Source organism: Lepisosteus platostomus, chromosome 1 (assembly GCF_059453375.1).
Source record: "Lepisosteus platostomus isolate fLepPlt1 chromosome 1, fLepPlt1.hap1, whole genome shotgun sequence".
Taxonomy (NCBI): Eukaryota; Metazoa; Chordata; class Actinopteri; order Semionotiformes; family Lepisosteidae; genus Lepisosteus; species Lepisosteus platostomus.
Window position 1 is genome coordinate 18,599,613 of NC_142611.1, and position 23,865 is coordinate 18,623,477.

The 23,865-nt window shown below is 39.3% G+C and overlaps 2 protein-coding genes across 4 annotated transcripts; one reads left to right on the forward strand and one right to left on the reverse strand.

Annotated features, from left to right (window-relative positions):
* Window positions 1-1,906: 1,906 nt before the first annotated feature.
* pomk (protein O-mannose kinase) lies at window positions 1,907-5,977 on the forward strand. Its single transcript, XM_088626384.1, has 3 exons — window positions 1,907-2,053; window positions 3,706-4,000; window positions 5,157-5,977. The coding sequence occupies exons 2-3, from the start codon at window positions 3,737-3,739 to the stop codon at window positions 5,928-5,930; spliced, it is 1,038 nt and encodes a 345-aa protein (XP_088482510.1). The 5' UTR covers window positions 1,907-2,053; window positions 3,706-3,736; the 3' UTR covers window positions 5,931-5,977.
* Window positions 5,978-6,519: 542 nt separating this feature from the next.
* Window positions 6,520-23,262, reverse strand: gsr (glutathione reductase). 3 transcript variants are annotated; one of them, XM_088626364.1, is made up of 13 exons: window positions 22,924-23,262; window positions 21,025-21,051; window positions 18,993-19,081; window positions 17,094-17,163; window positions 13,339-13,486; window positions 12,855-12,909; window positions 12,230-12,329; window positions 11,545-11,631; window positions 10,967-11,125; window positions 9,558-9,660; window positions 8,893-9,024; window positions 8,020-8,153; window positions 6,520-7,546 (listed from the first exon to the last, which is right to left on the reverse strand). In XM_088626364.1, exons 1-13 carry the CDS (start codon window positions 23,170-23,172, stop codon window positions 7,397-7,399), a joined length of 1,503 nt encoding a protein of 500 aa, XP_088482490.1. In that variant the 5' UTR covers window positions 23,173-23,262; the 3' UTR covers window positions 6,520-7,396. The 3 variants fall into 3 exon arrangements, with proteins under 3 accessions (XP_088482490.1, XP_088482480.1, XP_088482497.1); XM_088626354.1 differs by having other exon boundaries at window positions 9,558-9,669; window positions 22,924-23,258; XM_088626371.1 differs by having other exon boundaries at window positions 9,558-9,669; window positions 22,932-23,042.
* Between the last annotated feature and the right edge of the window lie 603 nt (window positions 23,263-23,865).

Below are 23,865 nucleotides of genomic sequence, written 5' to 3' on the forward strand. Positions count from 1 at the left end.
CAGCTCAAAGATTTGGTTCAAACCACCAAATGGAGACGGGCGTGACGACAAGAGGACCCTGCTGATGAGAGAGTGAGTTTCTGGCTTGTGCTTTTCCATTCTGAAACTATCCAAACCACATGATAGGTGGATGGATTTTCTTTTTGCGAGGACTGCAAAAGGAGTAAGGGTACACACACAGACACCAAGGAAGATTTTGATACAGATTGCACAGATCACAGCTAGGCTTATGGAAGTAGTGCAGTGATATGTACATCCTTTTAGGGGGGAGTCTGACTTACAGACATCCATTATAATAATCATAATAGCAAACCGTCCTGACATTGTGCAGCATGACAAGAAAGAGAAAACATGCCTACTGAACAATATAGCCATTCCAGACGACTCGAACATCATGATGAAAGAAACGGAGAAACGGAGTAAATACAAGCACTTGCAAATTGAGATCAGCAGGATGTGGAATGTGGAGACGAGAGTTGTGCCAGTCATTAGGGACACTCAAAAAAGGGATTTGATAATAACCTTTTGTTGCTCCCAGGCCATCCATCAGCAGGCAAAGTGCAGAAGATCACACGAATGGGCACTGCACACATCCTTCGTAAGGTGCTTCGAGTAAAGTAGATCCAGTAGATCTGGATTTACAAGATACTGCTGAAAAATATCCAGTGAGAGGAAGAAGAAGTTATAATAATTAAAATTGTACATGTAATGGGGACTCCCCACCACCACCACCAATGTGCAGCACCCACCTGGACGATGCGACATCAGCCAAAGTGTGCCCATCTGCTCGCTGCACATCAGCTATCAGTGGAGAGGAGAACGGAGTGATGAAGCCAGTTCATAGATGGAGATTATTAAGATGCTGTGATTGGTAAAGGCCGGGGATGGGAGGATTTGGCCAAGACACATGGTTAATACCCCTCCTGTTTTCAAGAAATGTTCTGGGATTTTTAAAGCCTGACCCTACCTGTTTTTATCCTGCATTCCCCAACTATTGAACGCTGAATCATTTACCCAGAACTAAGTTAACCAAGGTAAACTAGATAACTCCTTTGTTCAATATGTCTCACACCCAGCACAACTAAGTAAACACTTCAGCTCCTTTCTCACTTTGAAGATTCCTAGAACCGCAAGTGTTCATTAGCCAGGTGTTAAACATTGCCCCTAGACACCTCCATTGCCACTTCCAATAACTATAAAAATATTATGTAATAGGTATGTTAGAAAATAGAAACCATAGTCCCCAGAACATCTACATTTATAGCAATTAATATTAATTTGTTCCTCCTTACCACACTGAATACAGCTTAAATACAGCCAGAAATTTTAAAAAAAATGTAAGTTAATCTACTGCATACATCTACAGTAAATATGCATGAGTGATATACTGTAATACCTGATTGGAACTGATTCACCTAAAAAAATACATGATTTGAACTGGAGTAATTAAAATAGTGATTATGAAAGGGAAAGGTCTGTTAAACTACTGTAAATGTATTATTAGTAACTACAGTTACAGTAAAACTATACAAACAGTTACTCTACTTTGGTAAACGATATTACCCACAAGGGAATGAAAGTCATCTATATTGGACATTCAGGAAATATAGTTTACACTGTATAATTAATATTAACTGTTTTTTTTTTCCACAGTAAAAAGGAGTAACAATATTTGTGGTAAAATGGCTCACTGGTAAAACTATGATAAAACTACTCAACACAAGTATGTCATTATCTCAAAAATGTGTATATACTGATGATTATTTAAAAATAAAATTTAGAATGAAATCCTTGAATGAATGAATTTATTAACAGCGATAGGATTTAAGAAGTTGAGTGGTTTAGTCTTGAAATGTCCAGTAGATGGCGATGAAACGAATCTGGGGAGGCTGTATTTTCCGCTTTCCTTTTTTTTTTTTCCGGCTAATGCATCCGGTTGAGAGGGTAGTAGGTGTTGTAAGGTTGTGAGGTGGTATTTTAAAGTGTAACAGCGTTGTTTGATTAGGATTAGACAAAGAGCATTATAAGACAAGGATCGTTGAGTTACATGAAAGTAAGTAAATGTACATGTTTTTAATTTTCAAAACAAATTAATTACATTTTTTTTGTTTCTTTGACCACAGTGTAAATCAAGCTGTCATATTTTCGGTGCTAAATCAGAACCACTCGCATCGCACGTCTTCTGTGTCTTATGTTCTGTAATGTTTTTGTGGGGGAACAGAATTCAGGGAAACCCTTCATGTGAACACAATTTTGAATGATTTCTTTTTATTTCAGTTGCAGGCACTGTAAATCACCCAGTGTCAGCCTTAAATGTCTAGTAATATGCTATGCATCTTCAATATGCTTTCACAGGTGTGGAAATTAAAACATTTGGCTTTTCATTTTAATCTCGATTTACAATGTGTTAGTTTAATAGTATCGTAAAACGTTCTGAACTGTAAAAGGTACGTTTTTTCATAATAATAGGCGTAATCACCCAAAAGCGGTAGATCCCTGTATTTAAAGAACGAAAGAGAGAATCGGATTAATATGTTTTCTCCAGTTACTGACACTTGTTCTAACAATTAAATCAACTAACGTTTGCACGATTTATATCGTGAATATCAGGCAAACACAGCAGACCAAAGGAATTGGGATCATTTCATGTCAGTCAAGATTATTATTCCAGAGGTCTCACATTTAATCTTCTTTTTTAAAAGAAAACCACTGATATTCAGAGTTTACTGAGTATTTTGACTGAGGTATCATTCTTTCACTCTTAAAAAATGGCCCTGAAGGTACAATGGAGAATTAAGATATTGTAACAATGTTAAAACGTATTAGTGCTATATCATTGAACACAGGCTTTTAAATTAATTTACTTCTTGTAAAGTGACTTTAACCAGATCTTCCTAAAATGATTTTTACTTTAGCCACTCATGTATTGAGGTATTCAAAATCAAATATTCAGGAGGGAAAGCATTACTTTTGTTCTTTGAGACACCATATCTTTTTGACACAGAATTAGTTGATTGGAATGACTGTGAATTAAAAGAAGAAATGCATTCAGGAAGGGTCTGTGGGTGCGAAAATCAATTTCATAGTGTTTTAAGCATGTCAGTAGAGCACTGCAAGAATTTTACAGGAGTAGCTCTGTGTTTTGGTCAGTTTTATAATAATCTCACAATAATAATATCCTTACACTTGTGCTTTTCTGGACACTTCAAGCGCTATACGGGTGATTTGGGCTCCACCACCGATGTGCAGCACCCACCTGGATAATGTGACAGCAGCCATAGTGCTCCAGTACTCTCACCACACATCAGCTATCAGTGGAGAGGAGAACAGAGTGATGAAGCCAGTTCATAGATGGGGATCATTAGGAGGCCATGATTGGTAAGGGCCAGAGGGATATTTGGCTAGAACACTGGGGTAACATCACTACTCTTTACCCTGGGATTTTAAATGACCACAGAGAGTCAGGACCTCGGTTTTACGTCTCATGCAAAGAATGGTGCCATTTTTACAGTATAGTGTCCTCGTCACTATACTGGGGCATTAGGACCTGCAAGACCACAGGGCAAGCTTCCCTTAGTTTTGTCAGGTGTGTTGATCTGAGATGGATAGGATGGCCTAGTTAATGTGATCCAACAGACAAGCAGGACTTCCAGCTGCTGCCGTCGAAATGCATAGTGTAGCTGATGTGGTGGAATGTCTCTGCAGGTGTCGGCCTCCAGCACAGGAAGATGAAACCATGGTCAAGGGTGGCGGCTCTCACGGGGGGGTGCCAGCGGTGCTCATCTGTCTTGGCGCTCTGCTGTGTGCCAACGTCCTCATCTACCTCTACCTGGACTCGCTATACCAGGGCAGCAACCTGCATGAGCACCTGTACGGGGACTGCCCTCCTGGCCACTTCAGGATAGGGGCCATGAGGAACTGCTCACCATGGCTTCAGTGCGAGGCTGTGCTCAAGGAAGTGCGGAAGCTCAAGATGATCAGCCAAGGGGCGGTCAAGCAGGTGACACTTTCCTTTCGTTTCCAATAAAATGAGCCACTGTTCTCCGCTTCCTGTTCTCTTAATGAGTAGGGCCCAAGGCCCTCTCACAAGCTGGGGTTCACTCACTGTGCCCTCTTGTGCGCTTCTCCTTTTTAGCTCAGTTTTGTTTTTTGACAACGTGCACAAAACCGATGCATAGAGTAGTTTGAGTCTTTAATATTGATTAACCTGGGTGTCTGTAGAAAGAGACTCGATGATGTGCTCTTCAGTTTTAACACAGGATTAAAATGTAAAAGAAATTAGTTCATAATAAGGGGTTGGGGCAGGAAAGCTATGAAATACAATGTTCTTAATTTTAGCACCTTAATGGTTTGAGTCAAAACTAGGAAAAAAAACTAGCTTGGTAAATAACTTTACTAAATAGCTTAGCTAGTAAGAGTAATTATAACTTTTTCTTCTTTGTGGTTTGAGTGTAGCAGGGATGAGTGTCTTTGTTCAAATACTGAGAATTGCAGGTTTTACATCAGCCTGAGTGAATATACATCTATAGTAGTTTGTAAGTTAAGGAAAAACAAAACAAAATGACTGAAGCAGTTATATTTGTGATAATTATTTCAGTAATTTAATTCAGTATATCTTACACACGTTCTGACTACCGTAATTAGAGACCCAAGTAAAATTGTGTAATTACAAGAGTTTGAAACTGAGGACCTCCATTCAGCCTTTTCTGGAATGATTTATTAACTTTTATTGCCTTTTTGAGGTCTTTTCTCAAGGAAGATTTTCTTTCGAGTTAAAAATGAAATGTCAAAGTTCAGTCGTGTACAGAGTACTGCCGTGCTTCAGTTACGTAGGACAGTGGTTACATGTTTGCTAAGCAATAATTCTGTCCTTGAGCCCCTTGATTTTGTAAAGGCCCCATGATCACCGTGTGACAGCACAGGCAAAGGCAGACATCACCTGTTCGAAGCCGTTGATGTATCAGTGGATTAAGATCACAGCAGTGAGGACTTTTCTTATGTTTGTGCATTTTTTGTTGTTACAAGGGTTGAAACACTGAAGAGGTTTATTGTTCTTTTTCTAAATTAGAGAGTAAAGGGGAAAACGAATTGTTTGTTAAAATCAAATGTGTTGTTCTACGTGTCCCTCAAATAAAATCTTCCTGTCTCTTCTCGAGGTGTTCTTGTCAGAGTGGAAGGGTCACAAAGTCGCCCTCTCCAAGTTATCTTCTCTGGATTACCGGGAGGACTTCCTACATGGACTAGAGATGCTAAAAGCCCTGCAGAGCCCCTATGTGGTCACTTTGGTGGGCTTCTGTCTGGACAACCATGCCATCGTCACCGAGTACCAGCCACTGGGGTCCCTCCTCAACCTCAACGCTGTGCTAAACCTGGAAAAGTACTCCAACGTCAACACCTGGCAGAACCGCTTCCGGCTGGCGATAGAATACGTCGAAATCCAGGCTTTTCTGCACAACAGCCCCGTGGGGGTGCGTGTGATGTGCGATTCCAATGACCTGGGAAAGACTTTGTCCCAGTACCTCCTGACCACCGATTTCCACCTGGTGGCCAATGACCTGGATGCTCTGCCTCTCGTGGACCATGACGCCAACATACTGGCGAAGTGTGGCCCCCGAGAGCTCCTGGGCGAGTTTGTGGCCCCCGAGCAGCTGTGGCCTCATGGGGAGGAGCTGCAGTTCACAGACGGGCTCATGCCTGGTTATGACGAGAAGACGGATATCTGGAAGATACCTGATGTGGTGAGGTTCCTGCTGGGGCAGGTGGAGGGCAGCGATGTAGTCCACTTTCACCTCTTCGATACGCATGCCGCTTGCAAAAATAGAGACCCCTCCCAGAGACCCTCAGCCCAGGAGGTTCTCAAAGTGTACAGAACAGTTTTTGCTGCCATGATTAAGGACAGCCCCACTCCTCACTCAAGGGATATGTTGTGAAAGCATTTTTCTTAATTGTATTAAAAGATCTACCCCAAAATGAATAATGGTTTCAGGCATGCTTGTTTTATATCACTTTTATACAAAAGTATAACTGTGTTGTTATACCATTTAGAGAACACTATATGCACCTTTATAATAAGGCACAGATGTCTGTGCATTATATGGTAATAGGACTTTTTTCTTACCAAATAATGTGCAAAAATGCAATAATGGACTAAAATAGTGAATTTTGCTTCTAGCCCCTCAGTAGCCAAACCTTTAAACCTTTATGCTGACAATGTCACTATCCATAACTGTAGGGCTGATGTATTCCTAGCTGTTTATAGTCCGCCCACTGTTCAACAGATTATCAGTGTAAGTGAATAAGAATGTTTTGCACAGAAATAACAGAATACCTTCAAGCTGTACAAAAAAATCTGTAAGGAGAAACCCATATCAAAAGAAGAAAAAAACAGGAATACACTTGTTATAAGTCTAAATAAAGTGTCATAATAAATTATGTATAAGTGCTGTGAGCTAATCTGATTGTGCATGTCACCACTATTACATGCGGAATGTCATGTGAGAGATACAATGGAAATAGATATTTCACTGCAAGCCATGCAAGCATGGGGTTTAATCAACACCAGAGTAATACGGGAATTTGTGCATACAGACAGCAAATGCTGCAAAGAAATCAATACAATACAATGAGCGTATTGGTTCCTTTTTCAGTTTGTCAGGAATATTTGGATTATCTGAATGGGATGGAACATTCTGTCCAATTTGCCTGGATTGAAGTCTTGACATTCTGCCTGGTAAAAAGAAAAACTGTTCTTAAAATGTTTGCAAGCTCATTGTAACTCATTTTTTTTAACATTTCATACATTAACTGACCACCAGTGTTCCAGGTCTAAAGGTAATTGTATGCATTTAGGTAAGGCACCACCTTGTTTTAAAAGGTGCAGTTATATTTTCTTCTTCCATTCAAGGGTTCTTCTTAAAACTTTCTTGTTACTACACCATGTTCTTCAGCAGCTAATGGGACCTCATCCAACACAAAGAAATGCTGGATATTGTGAATATTTTAAAATGACAAACTGACTTTGATAACTATGTTCAATGGTCCTTAATCTCATAGCAAGACTTTGGTAGGAGTGATTGCCTTGATTTACTTGTCTGGTGAGAACTCTGAAAACGCGAGTGGGGTCCTTAAGGTTTCACAGGTGATGGAAGGATGATGGAATTTTAGTCCTGCTCCATTTTTAACATCTCTTTCGAAGCTTTCCATACAGACCATGGAAAAATAAGAGGGTTGCATTTCCCCCCCCCCAAGTTAATACATCAGTAAATGACATCAGCAAAAGAACACTAACATACTGTAAATTAAGGAATATTCTGCTCCACAGGTAGTGGTAACGAGGACACCCATTTTAGCGGTACAGGAAAATGGGGACCCGAGTCCTGAGAAGGGCAGCCGTGCTCTAGCGCAAGGTAACAAGCTCCTCAGAGGAGGTGGGGTGAATGGCGACAGTGTTGTCAAAGTCAGCTTTCCTGGCGCCCATCTTAACTGCCACAGCAAAGCCCTGCAGCATCTCATCGCATCCATGTCCCTGCATGTGCAGTCCCACTACCTGCAATGACATTCGAACATGAGGACGTGTTGATGAAGGAGAAGAAGTCCTTTGGCCAGTCCTGCTCGTCTGCCCAACGAACAAGAGTCTCCTTGAATGATCCCAGTGACTCAGCATGGTTGTAAGACGGTGTTAACATTTTTTAAAAACATGATCAGATCCCCTTAACTGCTATTAAGTGCAAAAGAGCTTGAAATAAATGTACAGATGTATAAAATGTACATAGCAATTCTTTGTGACAGAAATCATGTTGATCAGACGTTTAGCTTGATGCAGACACAAAGCATCAGCAACTCTAAATTGTATCCAAGCTGAAGGTAAGAGTTTGTATATTCCATTAAAGTCAAACTCAGGAAACTGAAAAAGAGTGAGGGGAAAATAATAATTTCAGGAGCATCTGAACGAATGGAAAAAAGAGCAGAAAAAGGGACGTATGGAGTGGCACAAAGAGCAGTCGGGCCCTCAAGTCCTACCTTCTCCTCTTTCCCAACGCACACCAACTTCATGACGCACTGGGTTTTCCTCGTGGTCATCGCATGGTACATGGGAGTGAAAGAAGTGCTGTACGTCTTTATGTTGTCTCTCCCGTGGGCAGTCACCGCTTCCTCTGCAACAAAGGGCTCTCAGTTTAGCTCCTACTGCAGCGAACAAGCTGTTACTGTTGTGTGGCCTGCCGAGGGGCATGGCAAGTGAGAAGGTAAAACATGCCGGTCACAAACACTGGTGTTATTTCTGTCTTCTGACTCACAGATGCACATTTGGGGCACTATGCTAACAGGAAAACTGATTCTGCTTAAAAAGCAATAAAGTTAAAATCGCAGAAAAGAAAGAGCTGAATTAATCCATTTTAATAGTATTACAAGTCCCTTCAAGAGAAGATTAATATATTTGAGTTCACTGATCTTTGTTAATTTAAAATGAAACATCCCGGGATGACCATTTTTTCTTACAAGGAATCGGGATTCTTTTTGCAGAGCAATGGGATCCAGGCTCTGGCCCATTCTGCAACGATGAAGCAGAGACGCCATGTGTTTTGATGAAAAAAAATGAATAATATATGTCCCCACATGATTTAACTAAAAATAAGGTAATACAATTGAAATATCCAACACATGCTCCTAGTTCAGAGTCTTCTAAAACCTTTAACAGTCAAACTGCTATGCAATGGCAGGCAGCCTCTTTTTCTCTGAAACATTTCCGAAAACAAATACAGATTTTGTTTCTGTGTGATTTTTGTAAGTGTGATGCAAAATACAAAATATTAGATTGGACTGCAACCAGACATGGCACAAAAGCAAAGCTTCATACTTCTGAATGAAGTCTCTATATTGCAAACAAGCACCTACCTTCTGTCATTCCAACAGTTCCTATGGGAGGATGACTGAACACCACAGTGGGAATGTTGCTGTAGTCCAATTTTGAATCCTTCTTTCCTTCAAACAGCCTGTGTGCCAGTTTCCTACCAGCTGCAATAGCAACTGATGAAACAACAAAACATTACTCTTTGGTAAAATGTTTAGGGGTTTCTAAAAGAAAATGCGTTGAAAGGAGCAGGAAATGAATAGCCACCAATGAGTCAATGAGAACATGCTTTGGAACATTTGCGAAGAGATAAAATTATACAGTTCTTACAAGTGATAGAGTTCTCCAAAACATAGTGTAACAGCAATTTTTGGTTCCGACAATTAAGTTTAAACAATTAAGAGTTTTTGCTTCACAAAAAGGGCACAAAAAGCCCAAGCTAGGACATAGAGATTAGTCCTCTTAGTCCCATCTCATTTCTATTCCTTGAACAGTGAATTGTTACAACTGATTTAAGTCTACATCAAGATTCTAATTTTCAACATCTCTGGTAAATAATAATAATGTACTGTACTATATAAGCACATATGTTCACTGATTAAAGGGTGATTAAGGGTGACCTAATGCACCTGCTGGATCGTGGCTATCCAGAAGCAGGATTGGCCAGCTTTGAATATTGCTACAGGGGCTGTAGGGTATCCAGACGTACCTGGTGTGAGGAGAGCCTTTCCACAGACATCTCCAACTGCATAGATGCCCTGTCTGCTGGTGTTCTGGAACTCATCCACCACAATGTGGCCTTTCTCATCCTGCTGCACACCCTGAGAGAAAGGGCTATTTGTGAAACCTACTGTCTGTTGCTTTGCAGGGAAGAACAATTTAATTCAATAAAAGTGAAACATCGACTATTCATTTTTTATAGGATATTGTCATGTGATTTTCCATCTCAAACAGCTGTGCAAAGCTATGGAAGAGCACAGATGGTACAAAAGCAATAAGTGATCACTTTTTAGATAAATGATCAAAACTAAAATTGGGTGGAACTTCCAGTTTGAGTGATTCTGTAATACAGTATAAAGGAAGATCAATTATAGTAATCTTTCAAGTGTTAAGCATCCAGAATGGCTGACAAGTGAAGATCAATAATAAAAAAAACACAAAAATACATAAAATAAAAGTAGAAAATATCAGAAAGGCAAAAATAAAGGTAATTTAGGAAGATTACAGAAAAAAGCAAATAATAATATGTGTGCTGCATTTAACAACTGAACATCAGAATAGGATCCTACCTGAGTTATTATGCCCCAGGGTTACCACAACTGTTTGTTTTCGGCAGCTAACTAAAGGGATAAAGTTATATACTGTAGGTTTTTCACTTCAAATTTATATTAAATTTTCATAAGCCATTTCAGGACTGCAGGAGGAATCTGAACGTTTAAAAAAAAGGCAATTTAAGATAAACTGAAAGAACTTTAGAGTGGAAGGCTTTTCATTTTGGTATTCTTCTATTCCACTTGTCATTAATTGGTGCGTTGCTTTTGTCCAAAGTCATTTGCAAAATATTTGTACCAATTTCTAAGCTGGATAATTTTATTGGAGCAGTCTAAGTGAAGTAGCTTGCTCAGGGGTACAAAAGCAGTGCCCCATCAGGGATTTTGAACACACAATCTTCCAGTTAAAAGTCCAGAAAGAAATGATTTCACCCCCACACTGCTTTTCCTATTCTCAGGATGCAGTACCTCCAGCCTCCTGTCCTGAATGAGCACCTGGTGCAGTTTTTATTACGTGTTTGAACCCCCAACACTTTAAAAAAAGCACAGGGCTTATTAAGGTGAGGACATGGAGTTATCTGTACATAAGTGACCCTCATTTTAAAAAATATTAAAGCCTTTACATTCCCCAGTGCAAACACTTCTCAGGTTTCTTCCACATTGAGTGTAGCTGTGAAATTTAACAAGACAGTTGTTTTCAGCCTACAACATTTTATTGCAGTTGTTCATAATTGTTTCTGAAGGGACTCCAGCATAATGCTCCTGAAAAGACTTTCTAAATGACCTGACTGGAAATATGGAAGGAGCAGTATCAAGTTGACTTTAGGAAAAGATTCAAGGCTCTTACCAGCTGCTTGAGGTTGAGCCCCTCTGTGTTTGGTTCACGTCCTATAGCCCAAAGCAGACAGTCCACTTCCTGTATGGTGCTGATCTTCTCTTGTTGGTCTGGTTCTTTGGTGACCAGAGTGACCTCTAAGCCCTTCTCGGTTTTGCTCACTGATTTGATCTACAGAGAAACCAGGAAAAGGGCATAAATCTTAATTGTGAAGAACCTTTTCTTCATCTCAATCAAGTTACTATCTGATGATCAGAGCATGTGCGCCACATCTGTTCCTATCTGTTAAGCAGATAGAGATTGGAATATATGAAACTGTTTTTGCTTATTCAACATTGTTAAGACCAAACCTTTGCTTGTTTATACATACTTTATTTGCAAAACAAAAGGGCAACATATTACATTCTGAGGTGATTTGGATTATAGTATGTAACTCTCAAACGGTTTTTCTTATGTCAGTGAATGGTAAAACCAATAGTGTACTAAAAACGTAATCTGAACGTAGATAACGTTTAAAATGGCAGGTAAAGTGACTCATATAACTTGTTGAGAAAGAATACTACGCAATGCTAAAGGTACGCAGCACTTACCTGAGTGTATTTCCACAAGTCAATCCCGGCATTCTGTAATTCTTTTGTACAATTTGTACTTATCAAAGAGTCAAAGCTCCTCAGCACCTACAGTACAACAGAGTTTACACAAATAACAACAATGTAAAATGGAGATCACTATGGTAACATAATACATAGAGGCAGCCATCTTTATTTCAAGCAGGAACAGTATTTCAATACTTCTAGCTCTTGTGGGTTTAAAGAGTATTGTAGCAACCTTTCAAATGCTAAGTTAAAAAAAACTTTGGTTATTGATTAAATCATCAGTGGTCCATTTGAAACATTTTAAAAAGGTTTTTAAATACGTGGATTTGACAGCTATCTTGGTTGACAAAGGACACCAACTGTGATCACAAATTACTTTTCCATCCCAGTGCTGGTCAGCTGCCTAGTCTTCAACCACAATGCAGAAGCCAGAAAACATATCTAAGCTTTCTCATGAAACTGAAATTATCCATTAAGAGGAATACTGAGAATGAATGGATGTAAATGCAAACAAACAAAACAAAAATCTGCTTTAAAAGAACTAAAGACTTAAAAACTATTCAATAGCTTTTGCTGAAGCACATAAAGGATAAAGTGAGTGCTTTTTTCAGCTAACCAAAATGGTTAGATTAAAATAAGCAAACAACAAATGAAAGGATTATATTAGAAGAACTGTCACCTTTCCTTGTCGAATAATCATGGAGGTTTTGGATCCCAGTGCAGACAGAATCCCTGCTATCTCCACAGCGATATAACCAGCGCCGACGATCATACTGCGCCTGAAAATACAACATCAAATTCATATAAACCAAGAGAAATGGTTGTAAACCACATTGCTTTGAATGCTTGGATGTACCAGGGAAGCCGACATATAACTGAGAAAAGTGTGCACTTGTTATCTAGATTGCCCCATTAATCAAATCTACAGCCACCATGTCTTCTGCTATTCATTTCACTCTAGACTCGTAAAGACTTTAGTTGAATCAATTGTTCACTTAATTGGTCTGTAAAGACATGGTTTTCAGGTCTTTAATCACTGGTGATCATTAGTCACCTGGTACAATACCTGTTGGACTGTGGCCATCCATGACCAAGAGTGAACATCACTGCTCTAACTCACTGTGCTTATGAACCAATGAAGTCTGAGACTTAGGGGATGATGTCCACTGTCTAGCAAAAAGTGTCTCTTTATTTAAGGTAATCTGAGGCAGAAACCCTACAGGTCAAACTCCCCCTTTATGATCACTACTGAGTCCCTCAGACAGTAGATTTAGTAGCCAAGATGGTCCTTCATGTTGGTTTACCTTGGCAAGGTCTCCAGCTCAAAAAAACCATCACTGGTTATGCCAAGACTTGCACCTGAAACCAAAACAAAATAATTATAACAATAAATACAAATAAATAACACCATTTGTAATCCATTTAGAAAGCAATGTAATACTTGTCATTATATTTGTGTTTATACATATGTGTGGGTAACTTCAAAGTAAGTTCAAAACTGACTGCACAATGTAGTAATGAGCTTGCAGTTCAAGGCTTTTCTTTTCTCAAAAAATGCAATTATTTAATCATTTTAATTCCCAGGTGGAATTAAGTTATTTTTTATGTTTCTTTATGTTTCTACTTGGGGAATCCTGATGACAGAGAGCTGGTGCCATGACCCAGGCTCAAACCTGTATCATCTGGGCTCAACCTCAGTGCCTCCACTGGCTCTCAGGAGTCCCACATTCAGCCTCTTCTGACGGTAGGAGTACTGGTTTTATAAAAAAAGCTGATGGGGGGCTTTACCAGGCACATTCTTTTCGCTGGGCATAGACGGACGGCCACCAGTGGCAATGAGAATGTGCCGAGCTGTGTACTTCTTCCCATTGACCTCCACCGTGAGCTCGGGGTCCGAGAGGAAGGCCGCGTGGCCACGGATAGTCTCGATCTTGGCCTGTTTGAGGGCAAGAGCAACAGCACGCAAAATAAGCCACACCTAATTAAACAATTGTGACCAGTGGAAGGACTCTTCCCCTGTTCACCACTAGAGGGCCCCGAACACCACCAAGTAAGTAAGCAGGTCCCTTTTCAGGCCATAAAGGCCCACTGGGGAATGGGGGGCAAGGACCACTGTTTTTCTTGACCATCCGACACTGGAAGTGGAGGTGATGTGTTCAGCATCACGCTCCTGCTGGCCAATTACCCCCGGAAGGATTAACCCCTGGTACTCCTTTGGAAAGCAGGCTGAGTGGACCAGGGAGTTGTCTGGAAGGAATTAGAGCAAGCTACACCACTTGCCCCTACCTGGGATTGAACGCAGGACCTTCCAGTCAGGAGCTAGATGCCCTTGCCGCCTGAGTTACCACAGCTCCTAACAACACCACCTAACAGCACCACACCACCTCTTAATTGTTCCTCTCTCCCCTTGTCATGTCATGTGACAATGTCTCATCAGCACCACCTGAGCTGCTAATTAAGAGGCCTATATTACATTCTCACCCGACTGCTGTTTGTTTGTCCTAGAACTATGTCATTGGCTTCACAGCTAAGGCTCTCTCTTAACATTTTTAAACACTTGGAGAATTTTTCTAATATTTTTCCTCTCGAGTTTTATGCCTCCCCCCCTTTTCTCATCTTAGAAGAGAGACCTAATTTTCGGTGACTACACACCGGCTCTCTTCTTCCTCTTGAGGTACTGTATCAACCCTTTAGCTGATGAAAAAGGAAGTCCAAAGACCTACACTGTTACAAAGTCAATAAGATACAGGGCCAATTTAATCACTATGGTGTTCTACTATTAAAATGAGCATCAAAAGAAGCTGTTCTCTGTTTTTAGAAAAGTACAGGGATTTTGGAAATTGATTAAATGCCTTTGATGGCATTTACAACTGACCACAACATTTGACCGTCACCGAATGCTACATAAGCCCTAAATCACGACGTTAGAGAGAGTGTTGAGTGGGCACTGGTGAGGAGATGAGTTAGCCGGCTGTGTATGTCAAGCCTGGTGAAAATCAAGAAAGAAAAAGACAGAAAGGAAACAAAATGTCAAGAGAACAATATGCTGGGGTCATCAGTATGAAAGAGGCTGGACTAAGTCGGTTCACTGTTGCTCACTTTCTGGGGTGTTCACAGCCAGCCTTTTCTAACCTAGCAAAATGTTATCAATGATAGATCTGTCATGAGTCATAACATCTCCCAAAGATTTATGGGGAGTTCCAAGTGTTATGTTCTGGGCAGAAGCGCTACAAAGCTCCATTTGCAGTGATTGATGGCAATTTGGCTGCATGGCTCTACATTGGTGTGTGTGTAGATTTGTCATCAACACAAATCTACACACAGTAATTACTGCTGTACTGCTTGGAGAAAACAAAGGAAAGGTAGACAGTCCTCTTCCCATGGTGACTTAATACGCACGTGACTTGGGTAAGCTGATATAAGTGACCCATAATGTAAAATAAACTTCTTCCTATTGTGAGTGACCACACTGCTCCAAAGACTCAGGATGTTAAACACATGAAAAGCAATTCTCTTGCTTCCCCATCATGGATTTAGCTAAATATGGGAAAGGTACAGGGCGGCACAGTGCTACAGTGGTTAGCATCGCCGCCTCGCACTGCTGGAGTCCTTTGTTCAATTCTGGACCTGAGGTGCTGTCTGGGTGGAGTTTGTATGTTCTCCCCGGGTTTGTGTGGGTTTCCTCCAGGTGCCCCAGTTTCCTCTCACAGTTTCCTACCACAGCATACTGGTAATTGGCTTCTGGGAAATCTGGTGTGAGTGTGTGTGTTTTTGTGTCGGTCTGCCCTGCAATGCACTGGCATCTCACCCAAGGTGTACCCTGCCTTGTGCCCACTGTTTGCTGCAGTCCTGAATTAGAAGTGGTTAGAAAACAGATGGATAGGAAAATACAAAGCTAGACCTACTCAATGGACTGAAAGAATAAAGAATAAAATATGTAGCTAAAGATATTATGTAGTTTGAGACATTAAGATGAAGACAGATATCGAGTGCATGATATTCAATAAACTGCTTTAATTTCAGGGCTAGTTCCTTTCTTTCACCATTTATTGTCAGTGATGCAACTTCCCCATGACATGACATGTACTGTACACAGGATGTAAAAGTCAGTGCCTAAAAATGCTTTAGTTTATTAGGTAAGACTTCTTGAACATTCTTTTATCCCCTACTGAGAAAAATAGAAGAAGTTGGAGAAAGGAGAATGAAAAGGAGAGTAAAAAACATGAAGACAGAAAAAACATACACGAAGAAGGCCTACTGATTTAAGGAATACTGATGGGTTTGGGTATTGATGATTATTTTTGATCAGTTAGCTGTTCAAGATGCATCTCTATTAAAAGCAAATAAGACAATAACAGTAAAATAGTTTCATTTACAGGGTTCTGTAGTTGAACAACTGAAATGGTCCAAATTGTCTAAGGCCTAGCTTTTTGTATACAAGCCTGAATGCAGAAACTGCACTCTAGTTTTCATAATTCTGTGATTGTCAGCAACAAGTTCAATACATAAACAAAAAAAAAGGTATACCAAAGCCGATTTTTTCACATCCATATTTCACTTCATAATTTCAAATGCAAGCACATCACACAAAATAAAACCCATGTGAAATTCTGCACTAAAAAGATGTTTCGTGTTTCACATTTGTTCCTGTCTGGTAGCTAACAGTAATCAATTAACTACAAGTAAAACAGACTAAAGAAATTATTACTTATATTACTCATAAATCCCTTTATGTTGTGCACTGTAAATCTATATTATTTTTTATGTGTGATATATATTTAGAAAATAGGTAACATTTTTTGGATAAGTACAAGATTTTAAGTACAACTTAATTTAGAAAATGGGAGGCAATACTAGTGATTAAAATATGTTATTGTAGCATACCCACATATACATAAACCCACAAATAACAAACCCTGCCTTTGTTATTTACAAATAATGTAGAACTGAACTATAGTATATAAACAACATCCTGATTGGACTGTATACTTAAATAAAGCTTTTCAGTAACCATATTAAAATATTGAGTAAACAGCTTCGGTCAGTGGAATAATCCTGATGAGAGCACAATACCCAGCGCTTGGTGCAGTGCAGAAAGTTAGCTGAGCTATCAGCACTGTAACCAACAGAGGCGGGTAAAATAAAGCGACAGAGAACACGCTGGATTATTATTTTAAATTTGTGGCATATTCCTGCTGGGGAGGGAAAAAATGGAGACCTTGCCTTTTCTGTTAATTTTTGAAAAGCAGCTTTCACCTTTTCATACTGTAATAGGAATAAACACTGCCTACCTGTCAATGGATAGCTTACCATACAATTTACAGAAAATAAAATGACAAGATACAAAAAATATGTCCATTACAGGAACTTTCAGGATTTAAGAAATGTTCATACCTGTGCATAATGGGGACAGTCCTGATTAGAACGAAAGGGATGAAATATTAATCTGTTAAACAACTGTGTTAGGGTGTACTGTTAAATTAAGGAACACATCCCTATCTCATACAGTTCCAGACTAAACGAATACGAAATGAAGAGCTTACCTTGTTTAAATTATTTTGATAAATATCATTCAGTCGACTAACATATGCATCTCTCTTCTCTTTAATTAGTCTGAAAGGCAAAAACAATAATGTTGCTTAATAAAACAGTATAAGGTGTTTACCATCTTGTGGGTGTGCTTTCTATGGGTTGTGCCGAGCACATTAATTTGTAAAAGGTAAAAGAAGCCTGTTAGATAAGACAAGATATCCTTTTCAGTTGTCAGACTTAAGAGTTTAACCCACACATGAACCTTCTGGGAACCTTACAGGGTTAAGTAAACACTCAGCTAATTGTTTTGTTTTCTGTCCCTTATTTCGTCATTTATCAATTCCTCACTCATCCAAGACAAATCAGATGAATACAACAGCAGTGTATTAGTGTTTTTTGGTGACATGTTAAGATTAAGGACAGGATGTATGAAAGGCAAATCACAAGTTACAGGAAACAACAAAATGTTCTGTAACACACCAGCTCTGTAAGTTAGCATAAACAGAAATCTATTACTGTATGTTGGGTGCTATGAGCTGCAAATGATCTAATTGCCACCTTCCTGAAAGTGCAGAAAGGGCTCAGATATCTATACCACACCTCTGATATTTACATTAAAGTACTGTAGATAAAGAGGACATTTGTAAACACAACATGTGTAAACACACTGGGTCAACATGTGGACTTAGTACTGAATTGTGTACTTAATGGTGCACTAGCTAGTGGGTACCATATCAGGTATTTCTCCAGATGCCAGTCCATCACAGGACACACACATACACAAGGCCAGGTTTCCCAGAAGCCAATTAAGCTAACCAGTAAGTCTTTGGAATGCTGGAGGAGCACCTAGAGAAAACCCATGTGAACACAGGGAGAACATGCAAACTCCACACAGATAGCCACCCAGATCCAGAATTGAACCCAGGGCCCCAGTATTGCGAGGCAGAGATGCTAACCACCATGCGGAATCCAATCAATATAAATAATTGAACAAATTGACTCAAGAGACACTCAAATGTGACAAAACACACTTAAGAGCACACTGTCTGTATTTGCCTTGATTTCAGTTAGCTTCCCTCCATTTATCTCAATATACAATTTATGTCACAACTCATTGCAGACCATATGCTCTGTATGCATTAGTAAGTGTAATAATACTATTTTGTAATAAGGAAGTGTAATACCTTCCTTTGTGATTAGATAATAAGATGTATGGTTTATTGTGTTGTGAATGCTAAAATCATTATGTATTAACATGTGATCCAGTGTTCTGCTTAGTACTGTAAATTAGTCTATACTAGCAATAGTTGTACTTAGTCCCATACATTAGTATCCTAGAGGGCAGCAGCTGTTACTTTGAGATTGTTTTGTACAGAGCTAGGGACCAATCTCAGCAGCCAAGTTCGCTGCAATTGGTATTTATCTAGAGTACTAGCTTAGTACAAAGCTGCATATTAACCACATGATTATCCCTAGTTAGTATGCTGCTTTCAGTGACTGCCCCTTTCTCGTCCTAGATAGATATTCAGTTATCTGCAGAATGGCATGGCAAATGAAAAAAAAAAACAGAATGGATTTCTTTGCTTTAAAACAAAAGGAAGGTATATCTTGAACTATGTCCTTGAATATTGGCCTGAACAACAAAATGCTTTGTAGCAGTGGGAAAAAAAAACAGAAAATCAAAAAGGCCACAAGCAGAGAATAATCTAGCAGCACTATTTCCAGCCCTACTAAAAGAGGTAATGCAACAACAATTATACTATACAAAAATCACATGCTACCAACAGTGAATTCCAGTTACTTTCAATAATTAAAATAGGCCAAGAGTGAATGTTTACACTTGATAAACATGAATGATAAACACAAACCAAAACTCATCTAGCCCAGAACCTTAGAAATGTTTACCTTACCGCCAACTGAATGTTAAATCGCTGCCCTGGAACCCATAGTCAGCATGATCATGGAGGTATTCAGCATGAACAGCTGTGTTCCACATCACCTGGAAGAAATAAACTCACTCAGGCCATCATTAACCCCCACAGTGCCTCAAAACAACACAGGTCTGACCCTATTGGAAAAGAGAGAGCTTTTAAGGCAGAACAATAAGAGACAACAATGGTTATATTTATTCTTAGAACATTGTTTTCCACACCTTAGAAAGTAACCATCTTTGCACCTAGTTAACATTATCCCAACTCCAAATAATGGCTATTATTAAAACAGCCACTCAACACTTCATTTTATAAGCCATTTTTCTTAGCATTATGTTCTGTTGATTGCCATAACCTTTAACCTGTTTTTTAAACTGAGATTTGATAATACTTCTGTATGTACTATGCAGCAGCTCATTAATCCAAGGGTCTCATCCACTCGCTTCTTATAAGAAACCAGGTTACAGACTTCAATAACAGATCCAATAACTCATTCCATATCCCCACAATGCTTTGCCTAAAGAAGCGTCTTCTGTTCTCAGTTTTAAGTACACTTCCACATAGCTTGTTTTGTATCCTCTGGTTTGTGTTTTGCTGCTTAAAGGGGAACTGCAATGCTATTTTTAGATTTCAGAATAAGAACATCAGATTCAGAGTGCATTTCAAACCACAAAAAAGTAAAATGCACACAGTAACTTGAAAACCCTCCCATGTAGACTAAAAAATATATGAAATTTCCAGGTATGTGCAGCGGCATATTCTGTGATTCAGACAAGGCAACGAAACTTCCCGTGAAGTGAGGTGGCCTTATTACATTGCAAACAAGCAGGCTTGTGAATACATCTCTTTTAACTCAACAGAAATATTGCTCTTGACTTTGAGACTTTTTTGCTGACAAATCCAACTTACTTGTTAACTCTGCATGCAGATCACGTTGGGACATTTCTGTGGTGAAATGCCTGCTGCACAACCCATACTTATTCTCTCGTACATCACATTAAATTAATCATTACAGTGACTAGTGAACAGGAGGGGCCGCCTCACGTCGCAATTCTGGGAAAAATTCTGCTCTCGTCCGTGGCGAGACCAGGAGTTTGCGACAACATGGCGACTTACGGTATTTTCACAAAGTTCACGGTTTTGTGCTTAATTCGAAATTTGTAGAATTCTTCTAGAATGTGAATTAATTCATTTAATAACGGGTCTAAGAAACTGGGACTTGCAGTTTGCTTTTAAACATTATGGCAATCCTTATTTTCTTGATCAGCTAAAAGAATACAACCACTAACATCAAGAAGCACTGCTATCGACGGGCATCTATGCACAAATATTGAAAGGAACAGAAATGCATTACATTAAGTACAAGAAAGGAACATCTAGTTCTTTAGCAGGTGAAGCAATAACTTGAAAGAGTGGTTCCTCACTTATCCTATAGTGTGGATTCAGCTCTGCATAAATTTCACTTCTTTGTACCTCTAAAGGTCATAAAGTTAAAGTATTAGCAACTGCTAATTTGATCAATATTTGAATTACTTAACCTCACAAAGATCAACTGTATTGATTCACCAACAGAGCACAGAAAAATACATCTTAGAGAAGGAAATTCCCATGATCACCATGTAAAATAATAGTAGATAATAAATAAAAATGTAAAAAAGGTTACAAATGAGAAAATGCCATTCTGCCAAGTCTGCTATTTGATAGTTAATAAATAGGCCCCTGCATAAAGTTGTTTAATGAGTCTCCTTGTCTACCAACTGAACTAGCCAGGATAACGAATGTTGGACACATATAGGTATCTGAAATTTCTAAGACTTAAAAGAACTCATAAAACACTACTAAGCAAAAGGATAAAGTAGTATTATTTTAAAACAAACTAGACAGTGATAAATAGGGATATCGGTATTTGATATTTAACTCCTAGAAATGGCCCCTTTTCATTGTTGTTCCTTTACAGTATTTACAAAAAGAGTGCTTCTGGTGCTAAAAAATCATTTTTTGAAGGTCTTACCTTTTTTGGTACACAGCCAACATTAACCTACAAGGAGAGACATAAACACACTTTTAGCCAAGAAAAAGTGACAAAAGTATCTAATGAGTCACTTCACTGAATCACGGCCAGGAGATAATAAATGTACTTTAAGACTCATATACATTAAGGAATATTCTCTCACAGTCCCAAGACATACTGCTAGGCTAACTAGCTTCTGGGAGAGAAAACTGGCCCTATTGTGAGTCTGTGCGTATCTGTCTGCATCGGTGTGTGCCCAGCGGAGGACTGGTGTCCTGTCCAGAGTGTATCCTGCCTTGCGCCCCTGCCACCCTATACTGGATAAATCAGCTGGAAAATGGATGGATAATTCTGTGAGCATAATGAAATGACAGCAATACTTCTCTACCTGGAAAGTTATATGTGTGAAACAGTGTATTTCCCCAATAGTATTATCCTCAAGTTCACCTATTTTTAAAAGTAATTGTATACATTTTAGAACTTAACCCTTCAGTTTACTTCCTTGCTGAATTAAATTAATTTAAACTGGTATTTTTTTATACATCAAAGGTGCTCATACCAGTGTGATCCCACAGCCAGCAGGGGAATCCTACTCTGTTGGGCCCCTGAGCAAGGCCCTTAACCCCAGCTGCTCCAGGGGCGCTGCTCTCTAACCCAAAGCTTCTCTCCCTGTGTGTGTCTCATGGAGAGCAAGTTAGGGTATGCGAAAAGACAAATTCCTAATAAAAGAAAATTGTATATGGCCAATCAAGTGATCTTATATTATATTGCTAGTTCTCTTTTTTCCCCCCACTGGAATATAATAAGGTTTGAGCTGCAGAAAGCTTTAAATGAAGATAAAAGAATATAAGAAAAATGCATTTTTAAGAAAAACATGTTTTTTCTTGCCTCGGACTCACTGTGTAGTATGAATGGATACCCAATAACATGGGTGAAAACACTACAAGGAAAGGTGATATGAGAGATATCAAAGATACACAGAGAAGTCAGGCTCTGAAAGGTGGACTGGGTGGCAGCCAGCTGCTCAGTATGTAATGTATAAACAGCTTGGGCAGCCAGGTAAACCACAGCAGGCGCTGTCTGGACCAAGTAAGAACAGAACAGACAAAGAGAACATTGTGTGTAAGGCAAATACAATAGGAGCCCAATATGAGCTCTCACAAAATTGAGGTGGTGTTACTTACAGCTACATATTAATTAAATAATCATCTGAATATATGAGATGGAAATTACAACTGGTTAGTTATTAATATTAATAATTTCAGATAACCTGACAGAAAAAAAACAAGAGACCTGCATATGAAAACATTTTTTTCCTATAAACTCTTAAACTTGAACATCGTAAAGGCACTTTCTGGACGTGCACTGATTAAAAGATCTGAACCACCCTACGTGCTGGTTCGGCAACTTTAGTGCTCCATAATTTCATTTAGAAAAATGTACTGCAATGTTACCTGTAAAGTTACAGAATGTATGATTGTGAGTAATCTCTATGTTGCATTAAACATAATGTCATAACCGAGCAATGACAAATGGGTTAGAATGTATTCACTTCCTTTCCAACGCTAACAGCTAAAACATGAATTTCTTGAAAATGCACTGTGCTCTTAACTACTTTTCCGTACTAATTAGAATTGAGACCACTACATCGATATAGTTGGAATGTAAGAGCCTATACTCAAGCACAAATAAACAGTAGGTAAAGTTAATTATTTCCAGAAATGCATTCATTGTACAGACTAACTACACTAAGGGGAATACCCGAGTAATTGCCAAGAATTGGCAGTGCAACCTGCAGTAATAACCGCCACAAGCAATGCGTTAGGTCAGAGCTTTACGTATGCAGAAGCTAGAAAAGACGTACTTTAGACTGCGGCTACCAGAAAGGTGTTTACTCACGCAGGTACCTCCGAGTCTGTGGCTCTCGATCACCGCAGCGGTGGCGCCGAGCTCAGCTGCTCTCCGAGCGCTCGCTAACCCCCCAGAACCGCCGCCGATCACTAGAAAGTCGAACCGGGTCGGGGAAGACGAGTTGGATGCCATGGTCCTGCAATACAGATTGTAAACTCTACGCCTGCGAGAGAAAGACAGCGTCCGCTGGAATGTAAAAAGCACCGTAGTGAGTCGCGGAAACTGTATTATGGCCATGTCCAGGAAGCTAGCAGACCCATTACTTATTTAAAAAAAAGTGGGAGGGACATGCTCTGCACTATACATGTATGAAAGAGAGCACCGGTGCTTAGTCATTGTGAATTGCAACAATGGATTGAAAATCCTGGTAACTGGCTGAACAGTGGGGATGGTGATGCGAGTGCTATCAGTAAACCGGCCCCTTTTGCGTAATAAATACTTCACGGCAAACCCAAAACCGCTAGCAGATCAAGAGTCATGCTTGACAAAGCAAAACCTTGAAGTAAAGTTAGGTTAGGCACATGTGGGATGTTATACATTTTCACAAGGAACATTATTCCATTTCAGAAAGTATGCTATGGCTTTGTAGATCTGAATTTTAAATTATTGGTCTCATTATTTAATCGGTATTGAGTCTGTCATGAAACGCTTCATTGCATTCTCAAAACATTTTTTCTATCAACAGTTTATTAAAAATAAAATAATAGGAAACAAGAAGATATTTACATAAATTTCCCAAAATGTTGTCATGGTGATATATTTGCGTCAATTCGCAAGTTATGTGCTGCAACAATTCAGACTGAATCCCCTTAAAGCGCTGTATAGTAAATTAAACTCACTATCTAAAATGTCTTCAAATTCTATAACTTGGTCCTCTTGTCGTGAATTCTTGATAATCCTAACCGGGATGAACCGATAATACCTAACCGA